At 44.9% G+C, this 24,734-nt stretch overlaps 1 protein-coding gene across 1 annotated transcript in view; it reads left to right on the forward strand.

Annotated features, from left to right (window-relative positions):
• The first annotated feature begins 382 nt into the window (after nt 1-382).
• SIAH2 (siah E3 ubiquitin protein ligase 2) overlaps nt 383-24,734 on the forward strand; it is a 38,732-nt gene continuing 14,380 nt past the window's right edge. The window contains exon 1 of the mRNA XM_077290762.1: nt 383-1,082. Within this exon, the coding sequence (XP_077146877.1) occupies nt 693-1,082 (390 nt within the window). The 5' untranslated portion in view covers nt 383-692. The remainder of the gene's footprint in view (nt 1,083-24,734) is intronic.

A 24,734-nucleotide genomic window follows, 5' to 3' on the forward strand; every position in this document is an offset into this window, starting at 1 on the left:
TGGCCCTGACCGGAGAATCACACGGACATCACGTCCTCAAAGCCAACACAAGGCGGGAACTGCCGGCTGCACTGTGCCATTAGGTGGTCGTGCTCCATGTCACCCCGACATACAAGGCGAGGCCAGCAGCGAGACACCGAACACAGCTCGCCGGCCATGAGGGGAGAGAACTACCGCCACCCTCCTGCCCGGCAGCCGAGAACAGCACAGGAGAGGTCCGGCATCTCAGCCCCTCCGGGCTCCACCAGCATCTTCTCCTCCGCCCATCGCCAATATGGTCACATGACTTCATCTCGCACTAAAAAAACAAGAGTGATGTCACATGACTGCGCTGTACCATGTGACTGAGTCTCGTCTCCGCACCACAGCCCCCCACCCTGTGCAGTGGACACTTTCCCGCCAAGTTTGCCACACTGACAGCTGACGTCACATCCAGAGACCCAGTCTCATGATTTCAGCAGGCTCCGCCTCCGCTCCTCACATGGCGGCTGTGACGTCGGCGGCGATGACGTGTGACAATGTTCCAGAAGGTAGGCAGAGCCGTGTGGCCGCTGACAGCCTGGAGGGGCGGACTGTGTAGGAGCCCGGTGACCGCGGAGTGCTGAGCCGTTCTGCCTCCCTCCGGTGCCCGGAAGCTTCCTCTCTGCTTCCCCGTAGCGCTCCGCCCAGTTCCATGGTTGATTCGGACAGACATGAGCCGCCCGTCCTCCGCCGGACCCTGTGCCAGCAAGCCCTGCGGTAAACAGAAGCCGCCGCCACCGCACACGCCATCCCCCGCGGTCACCAGCACCACGATATCCGCTGCCTCCGGCCCTGCCGCCCCTCCACCGTCCCCGGCGGCGGCAGCGGCGATCCCGGGCCCCGTGTCCCAGCAGCACCACGAGCTGACGTCGCTGTTCGAGTGTCCGGTGTGTTTTGACTATGTCCTGCCCCCCATCCTGCAGTGCCAGGCCGGGCACCTCGTGTGTAACCAATGCCGCCAGAAGCTGAGCTGCTGCCCCTCGTGTAGGGCGTCCCTCACCCCCAGCATCCGGAACCTGGCGATGGAGAAGGTGGCGTCCGCTGTGCTCTTCCCGTGCAAGGTGGGTGCTGCCGCTGATCCCCGCCCGGAAGTGTGTGTGATGGGGCTGCTACCGTACAGGAGTATACCTGCAGATAAGGGGCTGTTACCGTACAGGAGTATACCTGCAGATATGGGGCTGCTACCGTATAGGAGTATACCTGCAGATATGGGGCTGCTACCGTACAGGAGTATACCTGCAGATATGGGGCTGCTACCGTACAGGAGTATACCTGATGTTATGGGGCTGTTACCGTACAGGAGTATACCTGCAGATATGGGGCTGTGTGACCGTACAGGAGTATACCTGAGGTTATGGGGCTGTGTGACCGTACAGGAGTATACCTGCAGATAAGGGGCTGTTACTGTACAGGAGTATACCTGCAGATATGGGGCTGTGTGACCGTACAGGACTATACCTGGGGCTGTGTTACCGTACAGGAGTATACCTGCAGATATGGGGCTGTGCTACCGTACAGGAGTATACCTGCAGATATGGGGCTGTGCTACCGTACAGGAGTATACCTGCAGATATGGGGCTGTGCTACCGTACAGGAGTATACCTGCAGATATGGGGCTGTGCTACCGTACAGGAGTATACCTGCAGATATGGGGGTGCTACCGTACAGGAGTATACCTGCAGATATGGGGCTGTTACCGTACAGGAGTATACCTGCAGATATGGGGCTGTGCTACCGTATAGGAGTATACCTGCAGATATGGGACTGTGCGACCGTACAGGAGTATACCTGCAGATATGGGACTGTGTGACCGTACAGGAGTATACCTGCAGATATGGGACTGTGCGACCGTACAGGAGTATACCTGCAGATATGGGGCTGTGCTACCGTACAGGAGTATACCTGCAGATATGGGGCTGCTACCGTACAGGAGTATACCTGCAGATATGGGGCTGTGCTACCGTACAGGAGTATACCTGCAGATATGGGGCTGTGTGACCGTACAGGAGTATACCTGCAGATATGGGGCTGTTACCGTACAGGCTGTCAGTATACCTACAGATATAGCGCTGTTACCGTACAGGCTGTCAGTATACCTACAGATATAGCGCTGTGTTACCGTACAGGGTGTCGGTATACTTACAGATATAGCGCTGTGACTGTACAGGAGTATACCTACAGATATAGCGCTGTGTTACCGTACAGGAGGAGTGTCCTACTGCCCTCAGGGCCCTATATGCCAGTGTAATGGTCTCTTATTCAGTGCAGTGCCATGTGTGTAATCAGTCGCCAAGACATCCGCCTGTTGTTGTGAATTTTTCAATACTTTTTTTTATAACTAGTGCCATTTTATCTGTGTGACTGATACCTGTAAAATAATGCGGTCTCCTTTTTAAGGTATTGTCCGTGCTGAAATAAAAATTCCGCAGTCACTTTGGAAGACTGCAGGCTGGTGACAGCATGCTGAGCGCACACTCACGATTCCCCTGCACCCCGTGGGCGTTCATGTGCTGACACCTTTCCTGCGCTTTTCTTCTATGGAGAAGAGCCAAATGAGACCTGTCGTTATATGATCGCCCACTACAGTGGAATCATGACCGTGTGTATTATATTACATACACAGTCACTATTCAGCAGTCTCACAGAGCAAACAGACATTTTTTTTTTCTTAAACTGAACAACCCCTTTAACCAAGGTGTTATGAGGTTTTCAGTACATATCTGATGCACACTCCTCTTCAGTATGGGTGACGAAGGTCTGTAATGACATAAACCTCAATTAACTAAAGTCCACACGATTATTGTGGCTTCTGCCCCCATGAGGTAGGACTCTGGCCTCCGTCTGAATACAAAGGCATGGTATTCACCAACCTCAGGGATTTGATGCAATAATAGTGTACCGCATGCTATGTGTTTTTGTGGTGAATGGAGGCCTATGACATCAGTCTATGCGGGGAGCAGTTCCTGGCAGATTAGCATTCAGACTTTGACCATAGTAACGTAAACTAGACTTGCCAAGACACGGATCACATTATTCAGTTGTGTTGTGGTCCTGCTGTGTCGTGGCTATATGCAGGGCTGTGGAGTTGGGAAGCCAAACCACTGACACCGACTCCAGACTCCACAGCACGGGTCACTACTGAGCATGTGCATAAAGTGCAGCACAGATTCATCTCCGCTAAAAGCCCAGATTCCTAGATCAAGAACAGAACAAACATAACATTTCATAACTTCCCCAAATCCTTATGATGATGCAGTGCCCGGGGGGGGGGACTAGATGTTATAAGTGCCAGGGTCGGCCAATAATAAAGAAATTACTAATGTCACAGGCGGCGTTGTGGCGTGCTAGCCCTGTGGCCCTCACACTGAGCCCATACAGCCTTGGTGTGTGTGTGCACGCAGTTTCAAGGATGGATTCTGACAAGGGTATTAACATAATCACAAGGGAGTCTTTACTGTATTCACTTCAAAACACATAGTACATAGCGATGGTAACACAGTCTGTCTTACAAGCTTGAAATTTTAGGTAGCAAGGGAGATGGTCACCATGACGTTTAAGATAAAATCTTCCCTGATAATGGTTTAAATAAAGTGACCGGCTGACTGCTGGTTATATACCGGGTTACCAAGGATAGGCCTACACAGTTTGGCTCACTGTGGAAATCAGGGCTGTGGAGTTGGTAAGCCAAACCTCCGACTCTACCAAAATGGCCTCCCACGCTATGACTCCGACTACAGCTCTGGTGGAAATAGTGTTCACTGCTTACTCACAATTGAGTCCTGATACAGCTCCATGTCGCAGGGCGTACAGTAGAACATGAGGCACTCACACTGGCGGAACCATTAAAAGCGTAGAGTGTAGCAGAAGAGCCCTCTATTATTATTATTATTATTATTATTATTATTATTATTTATTGTTATAGCGCCATTTATTCCATGGCGCTTTACAAGTGAGGAGGGGTATACATAATAAAAACAAGTACAATAATCTTGAACAATACACGTCATAACTGGTACAGGAGGAGTGAGGACCCTGCCCGCGAAGGCTCACAATCTACAAGGGATGGGTGAGAATACAGTAGGTGAGGATTCTCTTCTGTCTCTATGAAGATTGAAATATTAAGATGCTCTCCTGGTGTAGGCTGGTGCATTTTCCTGGCCGATTGAAGATTAACCCCTTTACGACATCGGGCGTAATAGTACGCCGCGGTTGGACCCACTCCCTTGGATGTGGGCTCCGGCGGTGAACCCACATCTTTCCTGGCACGTCAGCTGTTTTGAACAGCTGGCATGTGCCCGGGACAGCCGCAGGTGGAATCGCGATCCACCCGCAGCTATTAACCTTTTAAATGCTTCTGTCAAACGCTGACAGTGGCATTTAACATGCGCTTCTGGCAATCGTGCCAGAAATCCGCCCATCGGATGGGGGTCACCCCCATCATGTGATCGGTGGTCACCTATGAGTTGACATGACAACCAGAGGTTTCCTGGAGACATCTATGGTTGTCACTGCCGGCTTGCTGTGAGCGCTGCCCAGTGGTCGGCGCTCATAGCAAGTGAGTAATCTACATACAGGTTAACTGATCATCGCCTGTATGTAGCAGAGCCGATCGGGTTAATGCAGCAATAAAAAAAGGATTAACCTGATCACTAAACAGCGCAGCAAGGAAAAAAAAGTCAAAATGTCAGAATTATGTTTTGTTTTTTTGTTTTGGTCGCAATAACGTGCAATCAAAAGATTGTATATGTACCAAAATGGTATAATTAAAAACGTCAGCTCGGCACGCAAAACATGAGCCTTCACCCAACCCGAGATCACGAAAAATGGAGACTAAAAATAAAAAAAAATTGCACCATTTTCTAAGTTTGGATTTTTTTTCACCAGTTAGGTAAAAGAACTTAGACATGTTTGGTGTCTATGAATTTGTAATTACATGGAGAATTATAACGGCAGGTCAGTTTTCAAATTTAGTGAACCTAGCAAAAAAGCAAAACAAAAAACTCTGGGATTGCACTTTTTTTTGCAATTTTTCCTGCAAAAAACAAGCCCTCTCATGGCCATATTAAATAAAAAGTTATGGCTCTGGGAAGAAGGGGAGATGAAAACGCAAAACCGAAAATACCTCCGATCATGAAGGGGTTAAGGATAGCGGGGCCTAGGCTAAAGGCAGAGCAGCCTAGGAAGTAGACTTATCCTCAAGATGCTCTGGCTGTTTTTTCTTTTTCTTCGCTCCTCACAGGAAGGAGAGGAACTCCTCCCCTTCTCCTCCCACAGCAGCTTCTAGAGGCTTCCGCCTGAAACCAAGCGCAGTGTCATGTGACCAAACTCTTGCACCTTTACACTTTGGACAGTAGATGGCACTATAGGACAGGTTATCAAATAAAAAAAAAAAAAAATGTTTCCAGCTCCTGGTAAAGTTCCCTCCTTTCTGTATGTTCTACACCTTGTTTCACCTGTTTTGGATTTGTGAATTATCTGCCTGTGCATTTAAGGGTATGTGCACATATAGATTGAATCTCTGCGGATTTTTCCACACCTTTTTTTGTAAATCCGCAGGTAAACCGCACTACGGATTACCTGCGGAATTACCGTGGATTTACCGCGTTTTCTTTGCGGATTCCACCTGCGGTTTTACACCTGCGGATTCCTATTATGGAGCAGGTGTAAACCGCTGCGGAATCCGCACAAAGAATTGACATGCTGCGGAATAAACAACGCAGCGTTTCAGCGCGGCATTTTTCGCAGCATGGGCACATGTCTTCCATAGGTTTACATGGTACTGTAAACGCATGGAAAGCTGCAACGGATTGGCCGCTGCGGATCTGCAACAAAATCCGCAACATGTGCACATAGCCTAAGGGTATGACATGAATTGACATGCTGCGGAATGTAAACCGCTGTGTTTCCTCACATTTTTTCTGCAGCATGTGCACAGCAGATTGCATTTCCCATAGGTTTACATTGTACTGTAAACGCTTGGGAAACCGCTGCGGATCCGCAGCAAAATCTGCAGCGTGTGAACATAGCCTAAGGGTATGTGCACACGTTGCGGATTAGGCTTAGGAATTTCTGGTGCGGATTCTGTCTCTCCTGGCAGAAAACGCACCTGCAGTTTTTTGTGCGGTTCCGCAGCGTTTTTTTGTGCGTTTTTGCTGCGATTTTCTTGCGGATTTGCTGCGGTTTTCACCCCTGCGGTTTTCTATAATGGAATGGGTACAAAAACGCTGCAGATTCACAAAAAGGAAGTGACATGCTACTACTTTTAAATCGCAGCGGATTTTCTGCAACGTGTGCACAGCATTTTTTTTTTTCTCATTGATTTACATTGTACTGTAAATCAATTGCGGATCTGCAGCGTTTCTGCACCTCAAAATAATGCTGCGGATCCGCAGAGAATCCGCATCGTGTGCACATACCCTAAGACTGGACTACTTGAACTGGTGAGCTGGCATAATACTCTTCCTATTTTAGTGCAGAGGAAGTGCCTCAAGTTCCCTAAGGCCGGTTTCACATGTCAGTGGCTCCGGTACGTGAGGTGACAGTTTCCTCACGTACCGGAGCCACTGACACACGTAAACACATTAAAATCAATGCATCTCTGCAGATGTCATTGATTTTTTGCGGGCCGTGTCTCCGTGTGCCAAACACGGAGACATGTCAGTGTTCGTGGGAGCGCACGTATTACATGGACCCATTAAAGTCAATGGGTCCGTGTAAAACACGTACCGCACATGGACGTTCTCCGTGTGCCGTGCAGGAGACAGCGCTCCAGTAAGCGCTGTCCCCCCACATGGTGCTGAAGCCGCGATTCATATCTTCTGTGCAGCAGCGTTTGCTGTAAAGAAGATATGAATAATCAATTTTTTTAGTGGTATTTCGTGTTTAAAATAAAGCTCCATGTCCCCACCCCCTGTGCGCCCCCCCCCCCCCCTGTTCTGAAAATACCCGGCTCCCTCGTTGGCTGTCGCTGCTTCCTGTCCTGGCCGCACCTTCTACTGTATGCGGTCACGTGGGGCCGCCAATTACAGTCATGAATATGCGGCTCCACCTCCCATAGGGGTGGAGCCACATATTCATGACTGTAAATGAGCGGCCCCACGTGACCGCATACAGGAGAAGCTGTGGCCAGGACAGGACACTGCAAGGGAGGCGGGTGAGTATTTTCAGAACAGCGGGGGGGGCGCACAGGGGGTGGGGACATGGAGCTTTATTTTAAACACGAAATACCACTAAAAAAATGGATTATTCATATCTTCTTTACAGCAATCGCTGCTGCACAGAAGATATGAATCGCGGCTTCAGCACGATGCAGGGGACAGCGCTAAACTTTAGCGCTGTCTCCTGCACGGTGTGTGTGGTACCCAGTGGGCACACGAGAGGCACACGTGTGCCACAGAAACGCAGGGGCACACGGACACGGATAATTCCGGTACCGATTTTTTCCGGTACAGGAATTATCTTGACGTGTGAGACTGGCCTCAAGCGGTATATGAAACTGGGCTTTGGAGAACTCCTCAGCGTTCTTTAGATACATGTGTATGCCGTTTGTTGTATAACACCTAACAAATGTCCAATGACTAGGCAAAAAGAGGACATAAAACTCAAAAATATGTATACACAGCACAATAAAGGTATCCACAAGACCACAAAAGAGTATAATCCTTCAATTAGTGTTTATTAAATATACAAGATACACAGAGAAATTTCTTTTAAGTAACCACAATAAAAAAAGAGACCCACTGGAAACCAATAACAAAGGACACACTGTGACCAGCCCAATTTGCCACTGCTGTTGAATAACCATGAGTTGATGACTCTCATATCTCATTTCAAATAGAAAATGGACAATATACGTCCAAATGTGCAAAAATACATTTACCGTAGCTATGAATTTACATATATATTAATAAAGTGCATAGTGCATCAAGGTCAAAAACCGACCGTAAGGTGCAAAATCAAGCTAATGATAGAGAGACAAAATATACTCACTGTGTAGGCTGGCTAGGTGCTGGCAACAAGAGGTCCCCGCCGCCCCTCTTTTTGCCAGCACCTAGCCAGCCTACACATAGTGAGTATATTTTGTCTCTCTATCATTAGCTTGATTTTGCACCTTACGGTCGGTTTTTGACCTTGATGCACGATGCACTTTATTAATATATATGCAAATTCATAGGTAAATGTATTTTTGCACATTTGGACGAATATTGTCCATTTTCTATTTGAAATGAGATATGAGAGTCATCAACTCATGGTTATTCAATAGCAGTGGCAAATTGGGCTGGTCACAGTGTGTCCTTTATTGGTTTCCAGTGGTTCTCTTTTTTTTTTTTTTTTTTATAGTGGTTACTTAAAAGAAATTTCTCTGTGTATCTTGTATATTTAATAAACACTAATTGAAGGATTATACTCTTTTGTGGTCTTGTGGATACCTTTATTGTGCTGTGTATGCCGTTTGTTGTGTATAATGTTGAATTCACAAATCCACGTGTCACGGTCGGAGTACTTGACAACGGTCTTCTAGGATCTTTTGTGGCTGCCGGTTTCAGGCTGGGAGACCTGCAGCCGTTCCGTACACAAAGCATGACACGAGTGTGTGAATACAGCATGATTCATGTGGTTACATGAAGGTAATGTCCTATTTATATGGCAGTACCGTTTAATATGGAAATACTGCTTTAAGACTCAGCCAGACTTGCCAAGCTATTATCGGCGGTTTTCTTTCACTTGCCCTAAATGGTGTGATTTTTTTTTTTTTTTTTTCTGGGAAAAATAGCCCTGCTACATTCTTTCCTATTTATAGGTGAATACAAATAAATCTGTGCAGTAGAGGATACGGAGGAGAGTCTTTAGTATGAGGGTCAGTGCGCACAGAACGCCAGCCCAGAGACCTCAGCTATTGGTTTTGCTTTGAGCCCCCGGCATTTGTGAGAAGAAAATTTTACTTGTGATTGATCTGTCATAAACAACTGAGGTCATACGTGGCTGCACCTGATGTGTGTGTGCTATGCGGAGAGCTGCCCTCTTGACACACGGAGGTGGAATAGACCTGGAGCAGCAGCTAGAAATGGCCAAACATGTAATTAGCCCTATCCTTCCATTAGGTCACCACGTGCCTTCTATAGGCTCTGTACTGTGGAGCTTTTAATACTCAGTCCTGTTAGTGGTTGTGTACTGTACTGAAGCTCCCCAAATAGATGATGATTTCCCATCTCCCTGGAGAGAGGTGCTACCACACTATGCAGTGTCACTTATTTAGGGGCAATTAAAGTCCCATTCTAGGGTTGGGGTTATTGTTTTTTTTTTTTTTTTTTTTTTCCCATCTGTGAGTTCTGTTGTGTGTATTGTGATCCAGGAGAAGGCCGACTTATCACTTGAAGTGTCAGTAGACAGTGACTGATAGGTATTTTCATGCACACACTGTACATGCCTTGCTGATGGCTAATAGATGGTGAAATAACATTAAAATATAATTATTTTACTGAGCAAAATATATTTGGTTCCTATTTCGCAGAATACATAGGTTCTCCTAATTAGACATGAGATTTTTAGCAGACTATGTCGAACACCAGCTTTAGGAAGTGGTTGAGGTAGAACTGTTTGTTAATTTTGCTGCGGATTAAATCTGCTGTAAATTCAGCACATAGAATTGGCAAGTTGCAAATTTTCCATGTCAGTATCCGTGTAAGGATTGCCAATAAAGTGTAGATAAGGTTTGTTGAAATCTCATCTACTTACCAGGTCTACTATTCTGGTGCAGATCTTCCACCGCAAATATCTGTTGTGTGGCCATATTGTCACTGAGCTCAAGCTGAATTGTCGCACCACAACTCTAGAAGGTGATCTGGCCGAAGTACAGACCATGGTGCACGCATCGGCTGCTGGTGTTCTGGCCGAACTTGACAGTCTGAAATGGATGCCTTTGAGGCTGTTGAATTCAGGTTGTGAGAAACCTGCCGGACCATGAAATGTGGAGCATGACACACACGTGTGAATGTAGCCTTAGTATAAAAGGGTAAAACCATGAGTGACTTTAGAGCCCAAAGCTGTCCTGTCTGAGTGGCAGCGCCACGTGGTGGTCTATCATGTTAGCGATGCGAAGTTTGAACCTCTTAGTGATGAGGCCAAATTTTTCAAATCTGACCAACTTTGAATGATTTTCCCTTGACTCCAGATAGTCATAGCACACAAAAAAGATAATAAATGGCATTTATCTCATGTCTGCTTCACTTAAGCACCATCTGTATAATGTTTTTATTTTGTGAAGATCTTAAAGGTTTAACCCCTTTCTGCCATCCGATGTAATATTCTGTCCATGGACGGAATAGTACGTCATGCCCTTTAATGCAACACTGCGACTTAAGTCGCGGTGATCGCATTAAAATTCCTCAGGGAAGATGGTGTCGGAATCCCAGGCTGCGTGCTCCCCCATCTGGCCTCCCGATCGCTGTGATTGATTGTTCAATTCTGAACAGCCAATCGCATCCTTTCTCATTGTTTCAGACAATCAGATTGGCTGAAACAGTGAGGTCCCAGGCTAGGATCAAGTACCAATGTACTCGATCCTAGGCCGGTGCCTGGCAAAGCCATTCATTGGCCAAAACTGCTTAGATTGGCGTGATCGATCACATCGATCGCGCCAATCGCCGGGCACAGCGGCGATGTTACCGCGCTGTGCCCTGCCTGTACCGGCTTGGACCGGTGCTGTAATAGCACTGATCCTAGGACAGGCCTAGTATGGCCTGCATCTGCTGATTGGCGCGATTGATGTAATCGTCGATCGCACCAATCACAGGGCACAGCTGCGGTGTGACCGTGCTCTGCCCTGCTGGTGACCTGCCGGTGAGCTCCGATTCTAGGCCGGTGCATAGCATCACCTGCGTCACCAGGGCCACCTCTGATTGGTGGGATCGTTGTGATCATCGATCCCACCAATGACAGGTCACAGCAGTGGTATGACCGCTCTGTGACCTGTCTGACTGCTCTGCAGGAATCCTCAGACTAGCTGAGGATTCCTGCAGAGCGGTAACACAGCTAATCTCCTCCTGTGCTGGGACTTGTGGTGTCACAGTAGCCATATTTTAAAAACCGCACCCCACGACGTGTTCAAAACCGGTCAGGTAGTCTATTAACTCTTCAGGTGCTTTATGGAAATTAATGTAAAGTGACATGAAAGAAAAACGTTGATAACTACTGAACAGACCGATATAGCCAGCAGACTCAAAGGCTGTGAATTGGCATGACGACCATCAGGACTACACAGTCATGATCTGAGTGCTGATGGGAATAAAGAGGGAGCCCCACACTCTGTCTAGATGCCATAGTTGCTTTTGACATCAGCATCTAAGGCGTTAACAGCCATAGTCTGTGTCCTCACTAATTGAGGCCGATGCAGCAGGGTGAGAGCTACAGTGTACAGCCGACAGCTGCTGCATGTTCACCAGTCGGCGATGTTATTCTCTTGTATGTCAGGGCAGTAAAAATATGTATTGGCCATCACTATGGGGCTAGAGGGGTTGTTCTCTACTAGGACAACCACTTCTTGAACTAAATGTTTGGTCCCAATCTAATATATAAAGGTGTGTGTGTGTGTGTGTGTGTGTGTGTGTGTGTGTGTGTGTGTGTGTGTGTGTGTGTGTGTGTGTGTGTGTGTGTGTGTGTGTGTGTGTGTCCGGGATTGGCATCTGAACCGTCACAGCTACAGCCACAAAATTTTGCACAGTCACACGTCTGGACCCCGAGAGCGTCATAGGCTATGTTGTGAGGTGAAATTTTAACCCCGCGCTTTCCAATTCACCAAACAATTTTGCCCCTATCTACATAATGGGGAAAAATGAAAGGAAAAGTGTTGGAGGCAAATTAACAGCTGCCAGATGTGAACAAGGGGGACTTAAAGAATGACAGCGATGGCACCAAAGAGTATATACTGTACAGTTGCTAAGGTGGGGCCCCAACATGGGATAATCACCACACCACCACGGGGATATGAACACACACACAAAATGCGCCACACACTACCACGTGCTCGAACACATATACCACCCTCAGCGCACATTTCACCACACATACACCAACCTCGCCACATAAAAGTAGAAACACAAAAGTCGCCGCTCAAAACTCGCCACGCGCAAAACTCTCCACATGCAAAACTCGCCACACGTGCAAAACTCACCTCATGGAAAACTCGCCACACGCAAAGCTTGCACACGCAGAAAAATTGCCACATGCACAAAAGTTGCAACACATGCAAAAGTTGCCTCACACAAAACTTGCACATACTCAAAAGGCACCACACATAAAACTCGCCACGCGCAAAACTCGCCATGTGCAAAACTTGCTGCACACAACTTGCTACACTAACCTGTCACATGCAACTCGACACACAAAAAGTTGCTACACGCATGTCGCCACACAAAACTCAACACACACAACTTGACACACGAAACTCGCCCTAAAACACACACAAGTCTGGTATTATCCTTCAAAAATAAAAATCTGATTAATAAGCAGACAAACTACAAGAGCAACAAATGTACCATATAGGAATCCGGCAGCTGTCAGTCACATGACCTGTCTATTATGTGTATGTGTGAGCTAATATATACTGCCAGGGGGTGGGCTTCCTGTTGGCTGGGGATTTATCAGGCTGCCAATTTAGCTTACAAATACTGTGGTAAAAATACTGACCAAATAACGTGTGAACGAGGGCTAATACAGGAGGAGATGACATACAGATATATACTATATACAGGAGGAGATGACACACAGGTATATACTATTTACAGGGGAGATGACACACAGGTATATACTATATACAGGAGAGATGACACACAGGTATATACTATACAGAGGAGGAGATGACATACAGGTACATACTACATACAGGAGGAGATGACATACAGGTATATACTATATACAGGAGGAGATGACATACAGGTATATGCTATGTATAGGAGGAGATGACATACAGGTATATACTATATACAGGAGGAGATGACACACAGATATATACTATATATAGGTGAGATGACACAGGTATATACTATATACAGGAGATTACATACAGGTATATCTAATATATAAAGCTGAATGTGTGTATGTATGTGTGTATGTCTGGGATTGGCATCTGCACCGTCGCAGCTACAGCCACAAAATTTTGCACAGTCACACGTCTGGACCCCGAGAGCGTCATAGGCTATGTTGTGAGGTGAAATTTTAACCCCGAGCTTTCCAATTCACCAAACAATTTTGCCCCTATCTACATAATGGGGGAAAAAGTGAAGGGAAAAGTGTTGGAGGAAAATTGACAGCTGCCAGATGTGAACAATGAGGACTTAAAGAATGAGAGCGATGGTGCCAAAGAGTATATACCGTACAGTTGCTAAGGTGGGGCCCCGACATGGGATACTCACCACACACTGGGATATGAACACAAACACAAAATGCGCCACACACTACCACGTGCTTGAACACATATACCACACTCAGCACACATTTCACCACACACACCAACCTCGCCACATAAAAGTCGAAACACAAAAGTCACCGCGCAAAACTCGCTACATGCAAAACTCGCCATATGCAAAACTAGGCTCACGCAAAACTCGCCACACGTGCAAAACTCACCTCATGGAAAACTCACCTCATGCAAAACTTGCACACACAGAAAAATTGCCACATGTACAAAAGTTGCCTCATACAACTTGCACATACTCAAAACGCACCACACATAAAACTCGCCATGCACAAAACTTGCTGCACACAACTTGCTACACTAACCTGTCACATGCAACTCGACACACAAAATGTTGCTACACGCATGTCACCACACAAAACTCATCTCACAAAAGTCGCTACATGCATGTCGCCACACGCAACTCAACACACACAACTTGACACATGAAACTCGCCCTAAAACACACACAAGTCTGGTATTGTCCTTCAAAAATAAAAATCTGATTAATAAGCAGACAAACTACAAGAGCAACAAATGTACCATATAGGAAATACGGCAGCTGTCAGTCACATGACCTGTCTATTATGTGTATGTGTGAGCTAATATATACTGCCAGGGGGGAGGGCTTCCTGTTGGCTGGGGATTTATCAGGCTGCCAATAGCAACCAATCACAGCTCAGCTTCTATTTTGCTACAGTTAATTAACCTGAGCTCTGATTGGTTAATATAGGCAACAAAGACATTCTCAGTATAACAAAGCTAATATATGTTGTGAAATTCTTCTATTAGCTTAGTTTTTGCCTTTTAATAATTACATTTCTATGTATTTGTTTTGTGGTTTTTGTGTGCAGAATGAATTTTTGTTAACACATTCTATTTTGCTAACAGCAGTCATTAACCCGGGCGAAGCCGGGTAGTACAGCTAGTATATATATTTATTATTATTATTATTATTATTATTATTATTATATATATAATAATATATATATATTTTTTTTTTCAACATAAGAGAGCAGCACAAAAAAATAGAAAAAAGTGGACTTTATTGCCTGAACGGCGTGGCAACGTTTCGGATATGAAATCCTTTTTTCAAGCAGTGAACACATGGGTGGAACAGTCATTTATGTGAAGCTCATACTGGTCTCATTAAAAAATTCATTATGTGCAATATCTTATGGATTGTTCTTTTTTGTAATTTATTAATATTTATGATAAGTGAATCAATGTGAAGTGGGATACTTTCATCAAATTCATAGTCGGTGAACATTACATATTAGGCTACTTTCACACTAGCGTCGGGCCCGGCCCGTCGCAGTGCGTCGGGCCGAGGTTACCGACGCTAGCGTTCTCTGCGCCGCACAACGGGGGCAGCGGATGCATTTTTCCAGCACATCCGCTGCCCCATTGTGAGGTGCGGGGAAGTACGGGGAGGTGGGGGCGGAGTTCCGGCCGCGCATGCGCGGTCGGAAAAAGCGGACCGTCGAGAGCAAAAAACGTTACATGTAACGTTTTTTGCTCCCGACGGTCCGCCACAACACGGCGCAACCATCGCACGACGGTTGCGACTTGTGTCAATGCGTCGCAAATGCGTCGCTAATGTTAGTCAATGCAGAAAAAACGCATCCTGCAAGCACTTTTGCAGGATGCGTTTTTTCAGCAAAACGACGCATTGCGACGTATTGCAGTTAACGCTAGTGTGAAAGTAGCCTTACGTGTCGCGTGATTATTTCTAAGATATCCTCAACAATCAAATAAAAATCAGGTGTTCCAATCCCATATATCATTAACATATCTATATATATATATATATATATATATATATATATATATATATATATATATATATATATATATATATATATATATATATATATATACATACACACACATACACATTATATATGTATGTTTATTTAATATCTATGTATAATTATTTAATATATATGTATATTTATTTAATATAATTTCTCAATCGCAGATCTGTCTGCTTTAAAAGGGTTTTTAAAAACAAGGAAATTACGGGTACCTTAATGTGATCACCACGATTGCGGTCCGAGGTTGGTAAGTAGTTACCTACCATGATGTACTGGGTACATCCAAGGTCGGGAAGGGGTTAACCATGAGCGATCACTATTATCTTTCAGTGTAAATGCAGCTTTAGGCCGGGGTCACACATGCGTGTTTTACGTACGTAAGAGCGCAAAAACTACGTACGTAAAACTCGCATTACATACGGCACAATGCTTCTCAATGGGGCTGCTCCTATTAGCCGTATATTACGGTTCAGTATTATACGGCTTTCTACGGCCGTACAAAATCGCAGCATGCTGCGTTTGTCACCGTATTGCGCAAAAAAATCGCCAATGAAAGTCTATGGGAGCGAGAAAAATACGGATTCCACACTGACCAGCAGTGTGACTTGCGAGAAATACGCAGCGGTGTTAGTGAAAAGCCGGTAATTCAATTGCCGGCTTCTCATTTCTCCTGCACAAACCCGACAGGATATGAGACATGGTTTACATACAGTAAACCATCTCATATCCCCTTTTTTTTTGCATATTCCACACTACTAATGTTAGTAGTGTGTATGTGCAAAATTTCAGCGCTGTAGCTGCTGAAATAAAGGGTTAAATGGCGGAAAAAATTGGCGTGGGCTCCCGCGCAATTTTCTCCGCCAGAGCGGTAAAGCCAGTGACTGAGGGCAGATATTAATAGCCAGGAGAGGGTCCATGGTTATTGGCCCCCCCGTGGCTAAAAACATCTGCCCCCAGCCACCCCAGAAAAGGCACATCTGGAAGATGCGCCTATTCTGGCACTTGGCCACTCTCTTCCCACTCCCTGTAGCGGTGGGATATGGGGTAATGAAGGGTTAATGCCACCTTGCTATTGGAAGGTGACATTAAGCCAGATTAATAATGGAGAGGCGTCAATTATGACACCTATCCATTATTAATCCAATTGTAGGAAAGGGTTAAAAAACACACACACACACACACACATGATTTAAAAGGATTTTAATGAAATAAACACAGCGGTTGTTGTAATAATTTATTGTTCTCTCAATCCATCAGGAACACCCTCGCTTGGAAAAATAATAAACGCACAAGATACATACCTTCTGGTGAACCGTCTCGTCCCACGAAGTAATCCATCTGAAGGGGTTAACTAATATTACAGGCAGGAGCCCTGCTAAATGCAGCTGTGCTCCGTGCCTGTAATCCCCAGCGAATGAATGAAATGTAGGTCATTGACCTACATTTCCTTCAGTCGCGGTGAGGCGCCCTCTGCTGGATGTTCTCATGAACTGCAGCCTGGGAACTTTTTCCCACGCTCCAGGTCATATGAGGACATCCAGCAGGGGGCGCATCACCGCGACTGAAGGAAATGTAGGTCAATGACCTACATTTCATTCATTCGCTGGGGATTACAGGCACGGAGCACAGCTGCATTTAGCAGGGCTCCTGCCTGTAATATTAGTTAACCCCTTCAGATGGATTACTTCGTGGGACGAGACGGTTCACCAGAAGGTATGTATCTTGTGCGTTTATTATTTTTCCAAGCGAGGGTGTTCCTGATGGATTGAGAGAACAATAAATTATTACAACAACCGCTGTGTTTATTTCATTAAAATCCTTTTAAATCATGTGTGTGTGTGTTTTTTAACCCTTTCCTACAATTGGATTAATAATGGATAGGTGTCATAATTGACGCCTCTCCATTATTAATCTGGCTTAATGTCACCTTCCAATAGCAAGGTGGCATTAACCCTTCATTACCCCATATCCTACCGCTACAGGGAGTGGGAAGAGAGTGGCCAAGTGCCAGAATAGGCGCATCTTCCAGATGTGCCTTTTCTGGGGTGGCTGGGGGCAGATGTTTTTAGCCACGGGGGGGCCAATAACCATGGACCCTCTCCTGGCTATTAATATCTGCCCTCAGTCACTGGCTTTACCGCTCTGGCGGAGAAAATTGCGCGGGAGCCCACGCCAATTTTTTCCGCCATTTAACCCTTTATTTCAGCAGCTACAGCGCTGAAATTTTGCACATACACACTACTAACATTAGTAGTGTGGAATATGCAAAAAAAAAGGGGATATGAGATTGTTTACTGTATGAAAACCATGTCTCATATCCTGTCGGGTTTGTGCAGGATAAATGAGAAGCCGGCAATTGAATTACCGGCTTTTAACACATATCGCGCTGAATGAAATCTAAATACAGAATATATATGTATATGTGTATATGTGTATATGTGTATATGTATATATATATATATATATATATATATATATATATATATATATATATATATATATATATATATATATATATATATATATATATATATATATACTGTGTGTATATGTGTGTGTATATGTATATATATATATATATATATATATATATATATATATATATATATATATACACACTGTATATATATATATATATATATATATATATATATATATATATACACTGTATATATATATATATATATATATATATATATATATATATATATATATATATATATATATATATATACACTGTATATATATATATATATATATATACTGTATATATGTTTTCCCGAACATTTGAGCACATAAATCCATTAGATGTCGGTTTTGCAAGCCTGCGCGAAAATCTCGCAGTACGGATGCCATACGGATTACATACGGAGGATGCCATGCGCAAAATACGCTGACACACCCTGACTACGGAACAATATTTTGGGAACATTTCTCCGTATTACGGCTGTAGTACGGACGTATAATACGTGGCGTATTGTCTTACGCCATGTGTGACTCCAGCCTTAGACTTTAAATACAGCAACTAAAGTAAGAATGATATAAAGCGCACCACAAACTATTACCATATATGTTGGTCCCAGCCCCGGACGTCAGGCCTTCTGTGGTCCCCTTTCTGCAGGTTGCACTATACTAAATAATATAGAAATAGCTTTACACAAATATATTTTTGCATTATGTAAGCACCAGTGCCCCGTATGTTTGTTTGTTTTTGATGGATATGCATATTTACCGGAATATAATTTTGCAATTGTTTCATAAATTTTTTTGGACCAATTCATGAAGATATTTTCACTCCTCTTTACAACAGTCCCATCTAGCCTTGTTGTGAGAACCTGAGACATGGCTTAGCAAAGCCTGCCTGTCTAATGCATCAAAATGTATGTGATTTCAGTGGGATAAATGATGTTAGAAATGTACCCCCAGTCACATCGTATGCCGGCATGGGGACGTGTCATTCTGTCAGTCTCTGACAGCGGCATTTAACAGGTTAACCCCTTCCCGACCCATGACGCCTATGTGGCGTCATGGAATGATCGCATCCCTGCAGATCGGGTGAAAGGGTTAATTCCTATTTTACCCGATCTGCAGGGAGAGGGGGAGTTGTACTTCAGCCTAGGGGGGGTGGCTTTGCCCCCACGTGGCTACGATCGCTCTGATTGGCTGTTGAAAGTGCAACAGCCAATCAGAGCAATTTGCAAAATTTCACCTATGAAAATGGTGAAATATTGCAATCCAGCCATGGCCGATGCTGCAATAGCATCTGCCATGGCTGGAAATCATGTTCTGGCCCCCCCCCACCGCCCCCGATCTCCTCCCCAGTCCTCCGTTCTGTCCGGTACCCCCCTCCGTCCCCCTGTTCGCTCCCCCGTGCTCCTGTCCGCTCCCCCGTGCTCCTGTCCGCTCCCCCCGTCCTCCGATTCCCCCCCCCCCCCTGTGCCCCGATCCACCCCCCCACCATCCCCTCATACTTACCGATCCTCCCGAAGTCGGTCCGTCTTCTCCCTGGGCGCCGCCATCTTCCAAGATGGCGGGCGCATGCTCAGTGCGCCCAAAGAATCTGCCGGCTGGCAGATTCGTTACAAGTACATTTTGATCGCTGTGGTAGGTTCTACCACAGCGATCAAAATAAAAAAATAATAAATAAACCCCCCCCTTTATCACCCCCATAGGTAGGGACAATAATAAAATAAAGAAAATATTTTTTTTTCTTTTTCCACTAGGGTTAGGGTTAGAACTAGGGGTAGGGTTAGGGTTACGGGTAGGGTTAGGGGTAGGGTTATGGCATGTGCACACAGAGCGGATCGGCCGCGGATCCGCAGCGGATCGGCCGCGGATCCGCAGCGGATCCGCAGCGGATTGGCCGCGGATCTGCAGCGGATTGGCCGCGGATCCGCAGAGGATTGGCCGCTGCGAATTCGAAGCAGTTTTCCATCAGGTTTACAGTACCATGTACGCCTAAGGAAAACCAAATCCGCTGTGCCCATGGTGCGGAAAATTCCGTGCAGAAACGCTGCATTGTATTTTCCGCAGCATGTCAATTCTTTGTGTGGATTCCGCAGCGTTTTACACCTGTTCCTCAATAGGAATCCACAGGTGAAATCCGCACAAAAAAACACTGGAAATCTGCTGTAAATCCGCAGGCAAAACGCAGTGCCTTTTACCTGCAGATTTTTCAAAAATCGTGCGGAAAAATCTCTCACGAATCCGCAACGTGGGCACATAGCCTTAGGGTTAGGGTTGGAATTAGGGCTAGGGTTTGAAATAGGGTTAAGATTAGGCTTGTGGTTAGGGTTACGGATAGAGTTAGGGGTGTGTTGGGGTTACAGTTGTGGTTAGGGTTGGGATTAGGGTTACGGTTGGGATTAGGGTTAGGATTAGGGTTGGAATTAGGGTTACGGTTGTGTTGCGGTTAGGGTTGTGGTTAGGGGTGTGTTGGGGTTAGGGTTGTGATTAGGGTTATGGCTACAGTTGGGATTAGGATTAGGGGTGTGTTGGGGTTAGTGTTGAAGTTAGAATTGAGGGGTTTCCACTGTTTAGGCACATCAGGGGTCTCCAAACGCAACATGGCGCCACCATTGATTCCAGCCAATCTTGCGTTCAAAAAGTCAAATGGTGCTCCCGCCCTTCCAAGCCCCGACGTGCGCCCAAACAGTGGTTTACCCCCCACATTTGGGGTACCAGCGTACTCAGGACAAACTGGGCAACAACTGTTGGGGTCCAATTTCTCCTGTTACCCTTGCAAAAATAAAAAATTACTTGCTAAAACATAATTTTTGAGGAAAGAACAATTATTTTTTATTTTCACGGCTCTTCGTTATAAACTTCTGTGAAGCACTTGGGGGTTGAAAGTGCTCACCACACATCTAGATAAGTTCCTTCGGGAGTCTAGTTTCCAAAATGGGGTCACTTGTGGGGTGTTTCTACTGTTTAGGCACATCAGGGGCTCTGCAAATGCAATGTGACGCCCGCAGACCATTCCATCAAAGTCTGCATTCCAAAACGTCACTACTTCCCTTCCGAGCCCCGGCATGTGCCCAAACAGTGGTTTACCCCCACATATGGGGTATCAGCGTACTCAGGAGAAACTGGACAACAACTTTTGGGGTCCAATTTCTCCTGTTACTCTTGCAAAAATAAAAAAATTCTGGGCTAAAAAAATATTTTTGAGGAAAGGAAACACATTTTTTATTTTCACGGCTCTGCGTTATAAACTTCTGTGAAGCACTTGGGGGTTCAAAGTGCTCACTACACATCTAGATAAGTTCCCTTGGGGGTCTAGTTTCCAAAATGGAGTCAATTGTGGGGAGTTCCTACTGTTTAGGCACATCAGGGGCTCTGCAAACGCAACCTGACGCCCGCAGAGCATTCCATCAAAGTCTGCATTTCAAAACGTCACTACTTCCCTTCCGAACCCCGACGTGTGCCAAAACAGTGGTTTACCCCCACATATGGGGTATCAGCGTACTCAGGAGAAACTGGACAACAACTTTTGGGGTCCAGTTTCTCCTTTTACCCTTGGGAAAATAAAAAATTGTTGCTAAAAGATCATTTTTGTGACTAAAAAGTTAAATGTTCATTTTTTACTTCCATGTTGCTTCTGCTGCTGTGAAACACCTGAAGGGTTAATAAACTTCTTGAATGTGGTTTTGAGCACCTTGAGGGGTGCAGTTTTTAGAATGGTGTCACTTTTGGGTATTTTCAGCCATATAGAACCCTCAAACTGACTTCAAATGTGAGGTGGTCCCTAAAAAAAATGGTTTTGTAAATTTTGTTGTAAAAATGAGAATCACTGGTCAAATTTTAACCCTTATAACTTCCTAGCAAAAAAAAAATTTGTTTCCAAAATTGTGCTGATGTAGACATGTGGGAAATGTTATTTATTAACTATTTTGTGTCACATAACTCTCTGGTTTAACAGGATAAAAATTCAAAATGTGAAAATTGCGAAATTTTCAAAATTTTTGCCAAATTTCCGTTTTTTTCACAAATAAACTCAGAAATTATCGACCTAAATTTACCACTAACATGAAGCCCAATATGTCACGAAAAAACAATCTCAGAATCGCTAGGATCCGTTGAAGCGTTCCTGAGTTATTACCTCATAAAGGGACACTGGTCAGAATTGCAAAAAACGGCAAGGTCATGAAGGGGTTAACAGTTGCACGCAGGCCTCCATTCCACCCGCGGCTCTTACAGGTGGGTCCTGGCTATGTCCCAGCCATTATCTGCAGGTATGGGATGGGCTCACTCTGCGAGCCCGCTCCATACACCCGCTCCGGAATTGCTTCGTACATGTATGGCGGATGTCATTAAGGGGTTAAGGCTGAGGCTACACGGCTTCTTTGGTTTTGACATCTGTTTTGCCCTATGCCGCTGATTCATCGCAACGCAAAACAAGTGAATAGTCGCATTGCGACCATGAGGATGCTGTGACAAACAAGTAGCACAGAGTTCAACCTCTCCGTATCTTTGACTTGCTTTTTGCAATATCCTAATGGTTGCAATGCTGTGTAGCTCCAGCCTAAGAGTAAATCCTGAGATCAGCACTGGTCTAATTCTTCAGCAAATGTCTAGAGACGCATCTTTTGGTTGATTTCAGTTTCCGGTAGAGGTCTTCTGCTTGAGGGGAAAAAAGGTATTTTAAGTATGTAGGGCATGTCCTGATTGAGGCAGATTACATTACTGTACAATGCTGTCCTTTGTGTCCTTTTACAACTATAACAGGCTGTTCTCTGTAGTATTTTGACTACAGATGTTATATGGTAGCCAGTTGAATGTACACTTTGTGGCCTTGTCAGATTACATAAGCAACATTAATGGAAGTGGACAATGAAGGGTTAAATTAAGGGGCTTTCATTAATTTGAAGCAAAATTGTAGTTCTGTAACTAGAAGTGTGTGTATAATATGATTGGAAAATCTAGGCCCTTGTATACGAGAAACGCCTTTATCGTGGCTACAAGGTACACATCAATTGGCCAATTTATGGGCTAAACTTTCTCAATTTTTCATATTTCTAGTGCAGTAATGCAATTCAATTTTCATGTTTCATATTTGCAGGTTTTGGCGCGCTACAGTGTGCTGCCTTATTTATTTGACTGGAAAATCCAGGCAGACGCTTCCGTTACATGTGTGACCCCTGGCAGATAACCCTCTTGCCACTCTACCCTCTGTCTGCAGGGGTTTGTGCCATCTGCCAGTACTAATGTTCTCTGTGCACCATATACGAGTTGGGGTTAGTCCCACAACCATATTTTTCACATGGCACAGTACATAAATACTTGTAACACTGGTGTACAGTCATTTTGGTGCCTGAATGGTCTTATATAAAAGCGAACCTGTCATGTCCTTTGTAGTAAACAGTCTCCAGTGTGTTAGTGATACAATGTGCATCACTGTTAACCCCTTAGTGACAGCCAATCTGGTACTTAAAGGTAAGGTACCGCGTTTGTAGATCATTAATAAATCACTGTAATGTAGCATAACATGCTGCTATAACCAAGTTTTAAATGCATGTGAAACAGATTTTGTGTGTTATATGTGTTTAAAGAAGGAACTGGGGGCTGACATCTTGGTTTTGCAGCAGTAGCAGGGCACTAACAGTGTCATTTTACAGCACCCCATGGACATAGGGTCAGGGCCGGTCTATTATCTCCTATCTTTAACATTGGAGAGGTGTTAGCAGTGAGCTGGGCACGCCTCTGTGGGCTGCACAACTCACTGCTGTAGGTGTGACTAGCAGCCATTTTACTATAGCCCAGTGCTCTGTGCCCAGCAACACTTACTCTCTATCACAGGAGCTCCATTCCCAGCCTGCAGAGAGAGGTGACACCTGACACCTCTCTCAGCCATACAATGTATCTCTCCCCTCCCTCCACAATGCCTGGCCATTCACTGCAGACCTGGAGCTCCTTCTTATCTTACTGAGGGATGAGTCACAGACAGCTCTGCACAGACAATGCTGCTCCATACACACCACATAAACTAACTGTGCTTCTGATGCACTAACTGCTGGTGATAGCAGATCACAGGTCAGTCACACACAAAATGGCTCTGCCCTGTGATGCTGCTCTTCATTCTGCCCCAGGGATATTAGACCACCCAAAAGGGGAGGGAAATGCTGATGTCAGCAGTTACTGCCCAGATTTTCCAGCTAACAGTAAAGCTGGTAAGTCTTACTATAGCTGCTTGAGGTCTAAAACGGAAAATGCTCCCCCTAGTGGTCAATATATATATTTGTAAGAAAATATATAATATTTTTCATATAGAAATGTTTGCAAACAGTGCAAACATTGCATTAATACATTTTATTTACTATTTTAAGCTTAATTTCACAAAAAAACAAACTACAAGAAAACTGGTGGCTAGGGTTGAGCGACCTTAGCTTTTTTAGGATCGAGGTGGGTTTTGTGAAACCCGACCTTCTCGGATGTCGGATCGTGTGGAATCGGCCGATTCTACTGTAAAGTCGGGTTCCGGACCCGGAACACGAAACCCAATGTATGTCAATGAAATTATTTTTTTTTATTCTCTCTCTCTCTCTCTCTCTCTCTCTCTCTCTCTCTCTCTCTCTCTCTCTCTCTCTCTCTCTCTCTCTCTCTCTCTCTCTCTCTCTCTCTCTCTCTCTCTCTCTCTCTCTCTCTCTCTCTCTCTCTCTCTCTCTCTCTCTCTCTCTCTCTCTCTCTCTCTCTCTCTCTCTCTTTATGCCCTTAAATCAGAGAGAAAAAATAGTTAATAAATAACATTTCCCACATGTCTACTTTACATCAGCACAATTTTGGAAACAATATTTTTTTATTGTTAGGGAGTTATAAGGATTAAAAGTTGACCAGCAATTTCTCATTTTTACACCATTTTTTTTTTAGGGACCACATCACATTTGAAGTCATTTTGAGGGGTCTATATGATAGAAAATAACCAAGTGTGACACCATTCTAAAAACTGC

The sequence above is a fragment of the Ranitomeya variabilis genome, chromosome 2, assembly GCF_051348905.1.
Source record: "Ranitomeya variabilis isolate aRanVar5 chromosome 2, aRanVar5.hap1, whole genome shotgun sequence".
Lineage (NCBI taxonomy): Eukaryota > Metazoa > Chordata > Amphibia > Anura > Dendrobatidae > Ranitomeya > Ranitomeya variabilis.